The sequence below is a fragment of the Myotis davidii genome, unplaced genomic scaffold, assembly GCF_000327345.1.
Source record: "Myotis davidii unplaced genomic scaffold, ASM32734v1 scaffold802, whole genome shotgun sequence".
NCBI classification, from domain to species: domain Eukaryota; kingdom Metazoa; phylum Chordata; class Mammalia; order Chiroptera; family Vespertilionidae; genus Myotis; species Myotis davidii.
This window is the reverse complement of record NW_006295887.1, coordinates 499871-513237: the sequence shown is the minus strand read 5'-3', so window position 1 is coordinate 513237 and position 13367 is coordinate 499871. Positions and strand designations below refer to the sequence as shown.

Here is a 13367-nt window from a genome sequence, read left to right as displayed (position 1 = left end):
GGGAATATAGTCAATAATGTTCTAATAACTATGCATGGTCTCAGATGGGTATGAGATTTATCAGGATTAACACTTAGTAAGTTATATGATGTCTATATATCATTGGGTGTACCTCTGAAACTAAGACAATAGTGTATGTCACCTGTAATTAAAAAATGAAAAAGTATTTAAAAAATAAAATAAAATAAAAAATGGGCAAAAGACATGAATAGACACTTCTCAAAAGAGGACATAGAGATAACCAACAGACATAGGAAATGATGTTAAATGTCACCAGAGTAATACAAATTAAAACCACAATGAGATTATCATCTCACACCTATCAGGATAGCTATCATCAATAAATCAACTAAGAACAAAGAACAAATATTGGCCAGGACGTGGAGAAAGGGGAACTTTCATGCAAAGTTTGCCGAATTGCAAATTGGTGCACCCACCATGGAAAGTACTTACAGTAAGATGGCTCCTCAAAAAAAATGAAAATAGCACTACTGCCTGGCCAATGTGGCTCAGTGACTGAGCACTGACCCATGAACCCAGAGGTCCCTAGTTTGATTCCCGGTCAGGGCACATGCCCGGGTTGCAGGCTTAATCCCCCGGGGGAGGGGGAAGGGGGGATAATGCAGGAAGTAGCTGATCGATGTTTCTATTTCCCTATTCTTCTCTCTTCCTCTCTCTCTAAAATCAATAAAACACACATATATATTTTTGTAAATATATTTTTATTGTTTTTTTTTAAAGATTCCCGGTCGAGAGGGATACAGAGTTATAAACATCGATGAGAAACATGGATCAGCCGCCTCCTGCACGCCCCCTACTGGGGATCAAGCCTGCAACCAAGGTACATGCCCTCAACCAGAATTGAACCTGGGACCTTTGCCGGGAGCCGGTCCATCCTTGCTGTTTCAAGGGACCTGGCATATATGGCATACTGTTCTTAATATGTTTGCTCACCTTCTTGGCACCTCTTAACTGCCAGGCGGGTAATTAATCACTTTAACTACGAACAATCATGCTTAAGAACATAATCTTTACTCCCTGGAATGGAGATAAGAAACGCTCTAACCTTTGGAATAGAGATTGATAGGATTAGAATCAACTGGTATAAATACAGATGCAACAAGACAACAGGAGACAGAACTTAGAAGACAGAACTTAGAAGACAGAACCTACACAGAACCTAGAGACAGGAGAGAACCTGGCTACAGAACCTGGCTGAAGAACGCGGCTACAGAACCTGGCGACCGAATCTGGCTGGAGAACCTAAACCGAACCTGGCTGGCGAACCTAGCGAGAGAACATGGCTACAGAACCTGGCTGGAGAACCTGGCGAACCTAACAAGAGAACATGGACACAGAACTTGGCTGGAGATTGTGGCTAGAGATCCTGGCAAGGCTGCTGATCAACTGAACACTGTCTCCGTGTCATTCCTTCTTCGCCGACTCCGGCCACCCCTTTGGGGACCCCTGGACCTGCTGGGGTTGGACCCCAGCAGACCTTTCAGTTCACGGCCCAACGTTCTATCCACTGAACCAAACCAATCAGGGCTTTATATATATTTTTTAAAGTAGAACTACCTTATGACCCAGCAATTCCACTTCTGGGTATTTAGCTGAAGAAATCCAAAACACTAATTCAAAAAAGTACATGCACCAGTGTTCACTGCAGTATTATTTATAACTAGAGGCCCAGTGCACAAATTCATGCACCACTGGGGTCCCTTGGCCTGGCCTGCAGGATCAGGCTGAAACTAGCTCTCTGACATCCCCCAAGGGGTCCTGGATTGCATCAGGCCGCAGGCCAGGCCAAGCGACCCCACAGGTGCATGATTGGGGCCAGGGAGGGACTGCGGGAGGGCTTCAGGGTGTGTCCGGCCCATCTCGCTCAGTCCCCATCGGGCAGACCCCAGCAGCAAGCTAACCTACCAGTCGGACTATCTGTTCCCTGGTGGTCAGTGCACATCATAGCAAGCAGTTGAGCGGCCTTAGCATACTACGCTTTGATTGGTTTAACAGCTAAACGCCAACCAGACACTTAGCATATTAGGCTTTTACTATATAGGATAGCCAAAATGTGGAAGCAACCAAGTGTCATTAATAGATAAGGACCATTAGTAAGCAATAAAAAAAAAACCCCAATCAAATCTTGACCCACAGGTTGAGAACCACTGACCTAGAAGGTATTATGCTAGTGAAATGAATTAGACAAAGAAAGACAAATACCATATGATTTCACTTATATGTGGGATCTAAAGAACAAAATAAACAAACATAGATACAGAGGACAAACTGAGGGTTGCCAGATGAAAGGGAGTTAGGGGGCTTAGTGAAAAGATCTAGAGATTAAGAAATACAAACTGATAGTTAGAAAATAGGGGATGGAAAGTACAGAATAGGGTATACAGTCAATTATACTGTAATAACTATGTATGATGCCAAGTGGGTAGTAGAATTATCTGGAGGATCAATTCATGAGTTATATAATTGCCTAACCACTATGCTGTACACCCAAAACTAAGATAAATATTGAATGTCAACTGTAATCAAAAAGTATAAAAAAAGATGTAAAAATATTTTTTAAATTCATTTTTATTGCTGAAAGTATTACAGATGCCCCCTTTTTCTCCCCCATTGACCTACACTGCCCCCCACTCCTCTGCCCAGGCCTTCCCCACACTATTGTCTGCACCCATATGCTTATATGCATATAATTCTTCTGTTAATCTCTCTCCCCACAAACCCACACACCTGCCTTCCCTGAGATTCATCAGTCTGTTCCATGCTTCTATGTCTCAAGATCTATTTAAATAAAGATTTTTAAAAGATACATCTCTGTGAGGGGTAACAGAGTAGTAGGTAAAAAAAACTAATCAATCATAATCTCTACCCATCTTAAAAATGAGGCAACCTAAGTATATTTATTCTCATTGAATTGTACACTTAAATTGGTTAACATTTTATATTTTGTTACAATAAAAAAAATGTATATTTTATTAAATAAAATTTAAAAATGAGGCAACTATCACTTCAAATTCTTACCTTTCCCTTCTTTTCTCTTGGCAAACCTTCACAGTCCTTGACCTCATGTCCAAACTGATTACAAAGACCACAGGGTTTGGGTTTGTTTGGTTTGAATTCTTCTCTAATAATGGTAAAGTTGGGTTCATGTGTAGCAAGGCCGAGCATGATGAGATCAGCTATCAATAACAACAACAAACTGAACAGTGAGCACTTTGAGAAGATCCTTACCATAATGAAAGGCACAGGACATCATCAAAAAAGTAAGACACCAGCACAAAGCAAAGTCCAAGGGGGCACACAAATAAATGGCAAAGCCAAAAAGCCTAACACTTCCTAGCAGTCCTCAGCCAACAAGATGCCCTCCAGATATACATGGGCCTAGAATTCAGAGTACCACTCACAGTCAACACTGGAAATTTTCCATTTTAAAGTTATGGGCAGCAATATTAAAGGTTTTGATGTAAAATATAAACATAGGTAAATTAATTACAGATTAAACAACTCAAAACTAATTCCCTCTCAAACATAAAATAAGCAAGGCATTTTAGAATTTCTAGGCACCAATGAGCAATCAACTATTATACACCAACCCATCAAGTTGCTATGGTTTAATCCAAGAGAATCAAATCCCAAAAAGGAAACTTACCATCTGCTCCACATAGGCAATGATGAGTGTTCGGGTCATGGTTAGGCTGGGCTAAAGAGGGGAAAACATATATTTATATAAATATATTTTATACCAGAGAAATGTCGTATTTTACAAAATGCTTTTTCATATAATGGCTTATCTTTCTGTCTAATAAAACATATAACAAAATATTTATAAATCAGTTTTACCTCTTTGTCTTCTAATGTAATCCATGATTTTATGTTCTCCTTCACCAGGAGCACTAGCATCTGATAAAATAACCTATAAAAAAAGTTAACACTTTCAGTTCATCCCTAATATTCTAGAACAAAAATTAACCAAATTGAGTATCTTAAAAATGGAAATAACTCATAAGACAGCATATTAATTGGAAATTTTTCTTAATAAAATGTGTGTGTGTGTAAACATCCAAACTATTTCATTGATTAACTTACTACATGAAATAGCAAAAATGAAAATTTTGGGTCAAACTCAGTCATTAGAAAATCTGATCAGTTCTTAAGTTTTTACTACTCTCACCACTATCCAAAGACAGCTCTGAACCATGTAAGTCCAGGGAGTAATCAATAAAAGATATCTATTAAATACAATTTGCCATATCTAATTAATAGGGGGTAGGGGACTTGTAAATCTGAAATTCCATAAAAACTCATTTATATTTTACTTAAATACGAAAAAGAACAGAGACATTATTATTATTATTATTATTTCTTTTTTTTTATTTCTTGGTTAATCCTCACTTGAGGACTTAAAGAGAGTAGAAGAGAGAAGGAAAGAGAAAGAAACATCGATGTGAGAGAAACACATCGTTTGGTTGCCTCTTGCACCCACCTCGATCAGGGCCTGGGCTGGGGAAGCCTGCAACCAAGGTACATGCCATTGACTGGAATCGAACCCGGGACCCTTTGGTCTGCAGGCCAACACTCTAAATACTGAGCCAAACGGGTTAGGGCAACCACAGACATTATTTAAAGGCAGAGCCCACAACTTTAATCCTCGATGTAATTGTATTCTTTATTTTTAATTGATTTGTAAAGAGAGGAAGTGAAAGAGCAAGAGAGAGAGTGAGAGAGAGAGAAACATTGATGTGAGAGAACCATGGATTGCTTGCTTCCCGCATGCACCTAGATTGGGGATCAAACCTGCAACCTGGGCATGGGCCCTGAGCAGGAATCAAATTGGCAACTTTTCGGTGCATGGGACAGGTCTCAACTAACTGAGCCACGCTGGCGAGGCCATAATTTGATTTTAATTCAAGAAATTTTCATTTAAAAATTACTTTCATGTATACACACACACACACATTTTTTAAATCATAAATCCCATTTTATGGCTTCACAGTGATAAGAAGAGGACAAAATTGACATTGAGAGAAAATTCAACTTTTTAAAACTGGGCCATGAAAGGCATCCCATTTCCAACAACACTGAAAACTTCTTTCCTCGGACAGTCAACTAGCGTTTGTTGGGGGTGGGAGGACAAATAACATCAATCATACCAAAGTACAGCCTCAAATGATCACCATAATCTTTCTAAAGAACCAAAATATGAAACTTACTGTCAAATTTTTCCACCCAGGGTCATTATTTAAACGATCAGCTATGTAATAGCGAAGGCATTTAGCAAGATTGTCCATGAATTCAGTTCCCTAAAATGATAGAAGAAAATAAATTAACTGATCACTTAAGAGTCAGCAATAGCTAGCAAAGTATGCGATTACTTACTGGTGTAATACAGTTGCTATCAAATCTTTCTTTTATTTCCTCTGGAGGAAGAAAGCCACCTAAAGAAAAAGAGGCAATATTTTGTTTCCCCATAAAAAGTGAGGTAAATTACTCAATATTAAGCCAGAAAAACAATAGCAAAAAGTTCAAAAACAAAAGAAAGAGAAGTATTGTCACCTGAGGCACAATGTTTTCCCTTTGGGGAGGAAAATAAGATTCCTCCCCCAAATTTAAATTAAGCTTAAAATGACTGTCAAGCAATATATAGTACACAAAAGATACTATGTTGTTATATAAAAATATTAAAATGCTGATGTTCTTTCTAATGACCTTTGTAACAGCTCTCTCTCTCACATACTCTCACACATGGGGTTTGGAGTTTTAATTCTGATATATTCTTTAAATAAAGGTGCCTTAGTAAAACAAATTAAAATGCTGATTTTATCACAGCTTTATATAAGAAATAAAATTGTCAACTAGACATTAAAAAAATCCAATTCTTCCTCTATATCACTGATTAGCTTCTTCATAGTATCTTCAAGAAAGGAGACATGTCTAAAATCAAAGACAATCTGTTACAAATACAAACAAGTTTTAGAGTATTAATTACAAGTTGCAGCCAAATAAATATATACCTATATATTTCCAGCAAATCAAAATAACGTAAAAATTTATCATAGCTACAGGCCTGAGCTGACTACACTACGATATTTATTTTTTTAACTGCCAAGTACACTTTCTCCAGCCAATAAATTATGGCTTTCCTGGTCTAGCATACTGCCTTATGTAACAAAATAACAAACAAATGATCCTGCTACAACACTTCCCATCTCTTACACAGGTGTCTTGGGAGAGAACCAGTCCCAGTGGACATCAGCACTCCTGATCTTCCTCCTCTCTGAGACTTAGTCAACTCCTACCTATATTCCCATCAGGACTGTCAAGTCTTCGGGGAACTACAAAGATGACTGTACTCCATTCTACTCACCCCTCAAATGGGAAAACCCTGGGTACCTCACTGCCTCAGCATCTGGTAATTAATCTATATTGAAAGTATTTCTCCCAGGCTTCCTCATATAGACCTCTGCGTTAAGGGAAGCAATAAGCAGGCCACCAAGACTGATGAGGAAAATATTTCCAGAAATGTAGCTTTCTAACAATCCCCAGAGGAAAAAGAAACACTCTTAATTTATTTCTATTTTACAGATGTATAAAAGTTAGCTGAAGTCTGGCCGATGTGGCTCAGTTGGTTGAATGTCGTTCCATGCACCGGAAGTCACCAGTCCGATTCCTAGTCAGGGCACATGCCCAGTTTGTGGGCTCAATTCCCAGTAGGAAGAGTGCAGGAGGCAGCTGATTGATATTTCTCTTATCAGGGTTTCTCTCTCTCTCTCTCTGAAATCAATAAAAACATGTATTTTTTAAAAAGTTAGCTGAAGACCTGCATGTGCCCTGAAAGGCAATGAAATCAGAATTCCCTCCTTTTATTTCCAAGTTTCCCTTTGACTATAGTGTGGAAATGAACAAGCTTATTAATGGGAGTAAAGGGTTCCATGTACTACTTTTCTTCAAGAGTGAACATAATCTTCCTTGCATATCCTGGGATCCTAATTAAATTAAAGCTCTGCCTACTCATAAAAAACGCTGTCACCCCACGCCCTTCTCCATACATCTTATAAAAATCCAACTTCAAGGAGCATATTCTTTACCTTTTGCCAGTATTTCTTCCCTGACTCGCTGCTTCTCTACTGCTGCTTCCATTCCTTCTTTGGATGCTCTGAACCTCCTAGAACGCTGCTGATTCATTTTAGCACGTGGTGCCTGAAAAAATGTATTTCATATTCAAATAATACCATTCAAAATATTCACAACTAAATCTACATTATTTTGAATCAGTTGTTCTTACAAAAATAGTACACTAAGATGGAAAAGATAATATGTCTAACAATCCTATCTAATAAAGAGGGAAGATGCTAATTGACTCTCACGCTGTTGCAAAGATGGCAGTGCCCACAGCCAATAAGGAGAGAATATGCTAATTGACCGCCATGCCCTCAAAGATGGTGGCACCCACAGCCACAAGATGGAGTCCCCCAGTCCCCGCCACCCCCCAGGTCCCCAGGACCGGCCCTAGGATCAGGTAACCAGGGCCTACCAAGGCTTGCGCTGCTGGCAGTGGCAGCAGCAGAGGTGTGATGGGGGTGTCGCCTTCACCTGATCACCAGGTCGCCTCTCACCCCTGAGGGCTCCTGGACTGTGAGAAGAGGCAGGCTGGGCTGAGGGACCCCGCCCCCTTCCAGTGCATGAATTTTCATGCACCGGGCCTCTAGGCCTTCCTTAACAGACAATAGACCCTGAGAACTTAAAGTTGGACCAAAACCGAAAAGCTGAGCTCAAATGGATAAACATCCTATGAAGCCATAGCACTTAACACTCACAGCAGGACCCACAACCTAACATCAGTTTCACTGGGTTATGGTTTCTCCACAAGGAAAGCTCATTTTACTCAAGACCCAGCCAGCAAACAAAGATAGTTTCTACAGAAGCAGAATCAGGAAGACCTTCCCTATGTCCAAGCCTAAAAAGGATGGTCTCCAAATGGGATTCACAACGCCCCATAAGAGCAATAGAAAAAAAAGAAAAAGAAAAAAGAAAGAAAACTACTTCTTGGGTCTGTAAGACCCCATGGCACTTCTACTTTATATTTCCCAGAATGAGGTTCACAACGACTACTCTACCTACAGTAAGGTACAACAGTTAAAAAGGGAACAAAGTTTTAATCAAACGCAATTTAAATCACCAAATAAGCTCGAATAAAGTGACCTGGAATGTGAGGTTTTAAATTACTGAACTGGGTTCTGGGGTTGGGACTCTGAAGTATCCTGTCCACATCTAAAATAAGGTTTTTAAATTCTCTTTAAATAATTCCCATTTCTGTAAAATGAGATCACCTAATTTCTTTCAAGTACCAAGTTCTATGATCTACATTTACCAAAAAACATCCTGCAGATATGTGCATGCACATACACATACAAATAGCCACATGTTTTCTACTTGATATAGCAGTAAGGGCACACTACAGTTAAAAATTTTCTTCAAGAAATTTAGCTGAATATGAATTGAAATATGCTCCAAATAAGACATATTCTTGTTCCTTTTATTCTTTACTCCACTTTAACTGTAACTTAACATGATATCAGGCAGCTAAGATTTTTCAGAGTAAATAGAACTTCACAGAACTTTCTGGATTTTCAAAATCGTTGCATTATAGCCACTAGGATTACTAAAAATGATTTACCTTAATTTTCCTTGAACCCTGCTATGTAGTTTGCTACTCATTTATAACCTAAGCTACTTGGTATTGTTATTAAGTTATTCCTCTCTTAAGTCATTTCAATAGCAACTTGCTGCCTATAGGATAAAATCCAAACTTCTGAATGTGGCAGGCAAGGTGAACTCAAGTCATTTGCTCTACTTCCCTTTCCAATCTAAAACACCTGCAGTCACCCATAAGTGTCAGTATGGTCAATAGCACGGAAGGGTGTTTACCTAGCACATCTGAGAAATCTGGAAGGTCCTCCTTCCCCATATCTGTCCAATCCATTCACCTCTATTGCCCACCAATATCCAATTATACTTTGCCCCTCAAGAAATGGGACAGAGCCGAAACCGGTTTGGCTCAGTGGATAGAGCGTCGGCCTGCGGACTGAAGGGTCCCAGGTTCAATTCCAGTCAAGGGCATGTGCCTGGGTTGCGGGCACATCCCCAGTAGGAGATATGCAGGAGGCAGCTGATCGATGTTTCTCTCTCATTGATGTTTCTAACTCTCTGTCTCTCTCCCTTCTTCTCTGTAAAAAATCAATAAAAAAAATTAAAAAAAAAAAAGAAATGGGACAGAAATCACCTCCTCTCTATCTCCTAACTTCCTGAGTAGCACTGACTCTCTCTTCCCTCAATACCCTGCATATGTTATTTAGTGCCTATAAAGCTCATTAATTAGTAATCTCACTCATTTACTCATGTATCTGTCCCGTTAGTGGAAAGCCCTTCAAAAGCAAAGGCAGCCATCAGTATCCCCAGCAACTCACAGTACCTGGCACAAAACAGGCACAAAAAATGTGTGAATGAATGATTGCAAGATGAGACTTTTTCAAATTGACCAGAGTCAACATTTTTCATTATTTAGCTGACTTTTGTTGTAGACATTGGGAACACAACAAAAGCAAAAATGAAGGAATCTAAGTTAATTTTTGTAGTACTCACCACTCCATCTATTGCCATGTAGAGAAGTCGTCGTGGTCTTACAATATTGAAAAGTCTGTCAATGTACTCAAAAATTGCAACCATCATTTCATCTTCGTTTTTTGGTGCAGGTCTATAATAACAAGCAAACAATGTGACATAAAACAGTACTCCTCTGTAACTTGTGATATCAGTGACAAAAATGGGTTACGTACTTGTCTTCAGGATGAGTACAGGGATGGATGATTCCATTCATGTCCAAATACAGATTATCAAACTCCACGTCATTTGGATTAGGTTTACTGGCATCAACAGGAACCTTTACACCATTGCATTCTTTGGGCTATGAGGAAGTGATAATAGTAGTTTGTTTAAGTATAAATCAATACATCCTGGGCTCAGTATGAACCTGTTTCACTTATGAATTAGATTATAAAATAAGTTCTTTTACTCCCTAGAACAGTGATGGTGAACCTTTTGAGCTCGGCGTGTCAGCATTTTAAAAGACCCTAACTTAACTCTGGTGCCGTGTCACATATAGAAGTTTTTTGATATTTGCAACCATAATAAAACAAAGATTTATACTTTTGATATTTATTTTATATATTTAAATGCCACTTAACAAAGAAAAATCAACCAAAAAAATGAGTTCGCGTGTCACCTCTGACACGCGTGTCATAGGTTCGCCATCACTGCCCTAGAACAAACTGAAGCAGATATTTCATCTATAGGAAATGATAGCTTCCTACACAACCAATTACTCTTAATTATGTGGGGGATATTTGTCAAATTCTCAACTCATTCAGTTGTCCAAGTGAGAAACCAGGGGAATCATCTTGGAAGTCTTTTCCCTCACTATCCATTATCTCTAAATCCTGTCAATTTAATTTGAAAAATGTCTGTCTCCTGTCATTCCTACTACCATTACCAACATCACCTAAAAGATCAGAACAGCCCTAACTGGTTTAGCTCAGTGGATAGAGCGTCGGCCTGCGGAATAAAGGGTCCCAGGTTCGATTCCGGCCAAGGGCACATGCCTGGGTTGCAGGCTGGATCCCCAGTAGGGGGAGTGCAGGAGGCAGCTGATCAATGATTCTCTCTCATCATTGATGTTCCTAACTCTCTATCCCTCCCCCCCTCCTCTCTAAAATAAAAATATATTAAGAAACAAAGAAAAATAAAATAATATTAAAGCCACTGAAATCCAGTGAGTTATCTCTGTTACAGAATTTGCCAAGGAAAATGCCTTGGGTAGTAATAATTGGCTTTAAAATCTCAAAAAAGAAGAAAAAAAGAAAAAGATCAGAACAGTTTTTGTATGAACTGCTCCAACACTAGACTCTCCTATCTCCAGCCCACTCTTCTCTACTGTCAGTTTTCTTTCTAAAATCCAAATGTGGCTGTCTTAATCTTGCCTAATTATTCCAATGATTCCCGTAGCAGAAGCATACCCATGAGCCTGGACCCTTACTACTATCCTGTCTTACCACAACATCAATCTGGCCCCCTTCTCTTTCTTCTAAGTTCCTGGAAAATGCTCTTTCACCTCTCAATGCCTTTGTACACTGCTTCTCCTTCTTCCTCCCTGCAAACACCCACTTCCTAAAATCTTATTAACACATTGTTCGCAGGTAGTTTTTATCGCGCGCTAACAGGTGGTGCGGGCCATTTTTGCTAATATTTTGCGCAAATGGCAACGTTCAGTAAAATTATAACTTTAGTTTACGTATTTATACGTCACCCGCATTCTACCGCTAGTCTATAAAAAACGTATCCCGCGTCTATAAAATATGTGTCCTGCGCTCTACTACTAGTCAATGTAAAACATATAAATACGTTTCCCGCATACAATGTGTTAATTTTCCAGGGTCTAGACCAGTGGTTCTCAACCTTCTGGCCCTTTAAATACAGTTCCTCATGTTGTGACCCAACCATAAAATTATTTTCATTGCTACTTCATAACTGTAATGTTGCTACTGTTATGAATCATAATGTAAATATCTGATATGCAGGATGGTCTTAGGCAACCCCTGTGAAAGGGTCGGACTGCCAAAGGGGTCGCGACCCACAGGTTGAGAACTGCTGGTCTAGACTGAGATCAAATGTCACTCACCTTGTAACACTGTATACTTCTTCCCCAAAACTAACTGCTCCTCCTTCTGCAGTTCCTCATTATTGTTAATTCCCTTACAGCATTCCCATGGTTTTATAGTTAATCTGTCATTCTAATACAACCACACGGTGAGTTCTTCAAAAGGTAAGGACTGTACCTTATTTACTACTAGAGGCACTGATATATTTTTGTAATGAACGTTTCCTTTGCCCTTTCCTTCCAGAGATTCAGCAAATGGTAAGAATATGAGATCAGACTTTTACTGTTACTAATAGAAATCATTTAAAACAATAAGTTTTCCCTTACATATAAAGCATCATTTGTAATAGCAAAAAAAAAATGTGAACAATTTAAAAGCTCATCATATACATACTACATCCCGGATAGACCTCAGAAACACCCTACCAAGTAAACGCTAGGCAAAAACTCCCATAAAAGATCCCATTTATGTAGTCCAGAAAACAAATCCAGAAACAGAAATAGACTGACTTCAATCTGAGGGCAAGGGAAGGGTGAGGGTGATAGGAAGTGACTGCAAATGGGTACATTTCTTTTGGAAGTGAAAAAAATGTTCTAAAATTAAATAATGGCAATTGTGTTCAACTCTATACTAAAAAACCCCCACTGAATTTGATACTTTAAATAGGTGAACTTTATGATATATACATTATATCTCAATATAGATGCTGAAAAAATAAAGTCAACTTAATTAGCAAAAAAAGCCTATTAGCAAAATAAACCTTAGTTGATAATCACAACTATACTGCTGAGCCAAAAAAGCAAGTTCCAGAAAAAAATAGATAGTATAGTATACCAAGTATAGAAAGTATAAAATAGACAAAACAGCATTAGCTATTGTTCAGGGATGACTACATAAGCAATGTAAGCACAGAGAAAAGCAAGGAATGAACACCAATGTCAGAACAATGGTTATCTTTGAGAAGGATACAAATAAAACTAGACTTCAATTTATATTTATAATTGGAAGTAAACGATATGAAAAAAGGATTTAAAGGCAGTCCAGGGAAGAAGCTACCAGACAGTATTCTACACATACATGCTGTGAATCACAACAAACAGGGCTTGATCTGAAGCAGTGAATGGAAGTATATGGTTGTCTAACCACTATGCGATACAGGGGAAACTAATACAAAATAAAACTGAATATGAACTATAATTAAAAAATAAAACTTAGGAGAAACCAAGATGGCAGCATAGGTAAAGCTGGCTGAGTGGGAATTCTACAACTAGAAGGAAAGAGAAAAGCACACTGAGACTCAGAGGCGGTGCAGAAGTAAAGTGCAGAGGTACGGAGGCGCACTTGGAAAGGGCTGGCAACTGAGGACATGGTTGTCTTTTTCAATCGGGAGGGAGACACAAGCTCCTGACTGCTCTGAACTCCAGTTCTGGGTGAGTCTCTGGGGACCAAGACTCATACGGGGAGAAACTGGGCTGTCTGGCATTGGTCGGAACTTGAGGGCGGCTTCCTCTCAGAGGTGCTTGCAGCGATTACCGGGACAGTGAGATGTGGGGTCCCTTAGGGCAGAGCTGAGGATCAGCCATAGCTGCTTGCTCAGCCCTGTTGATCCCCCGAGACCCCGCCCCATCCAAGCTCTGC

The 13367-nt window shown here is 39.2% G+C and overlaps 1 protein-coding gene across 1 annotated transcript in view; it reads right to left on the bottom strand.

Annotated features, from left to right (window-relative positions):
• XRN2 (5'-3' exoribonuclease 2) overlaps positions 1-13367 on the bottom strand; it is a 95086-nt gene that overhangs the window by 56451 nt on the left and 25268 nt on the right. Inside the window, 8 exon segments of the mRNA XM_015568567.1 lie at positions 3040-3197; positions 3668-3718; positions 3859-3931; positions 5229-5318; positions 5395-5453; positions 7104-7215; positions 9658-9769; positions 9852-9979. Coding sequence (XP_015424053.1) covers positions 3040-3197; positions 3668-3718; positions 3859-3931; positions 5229-5318; positions 5395-5453; positions 7104-7215; positions 9658-9769; positions 9852-9979 — 783 coding nt within the window.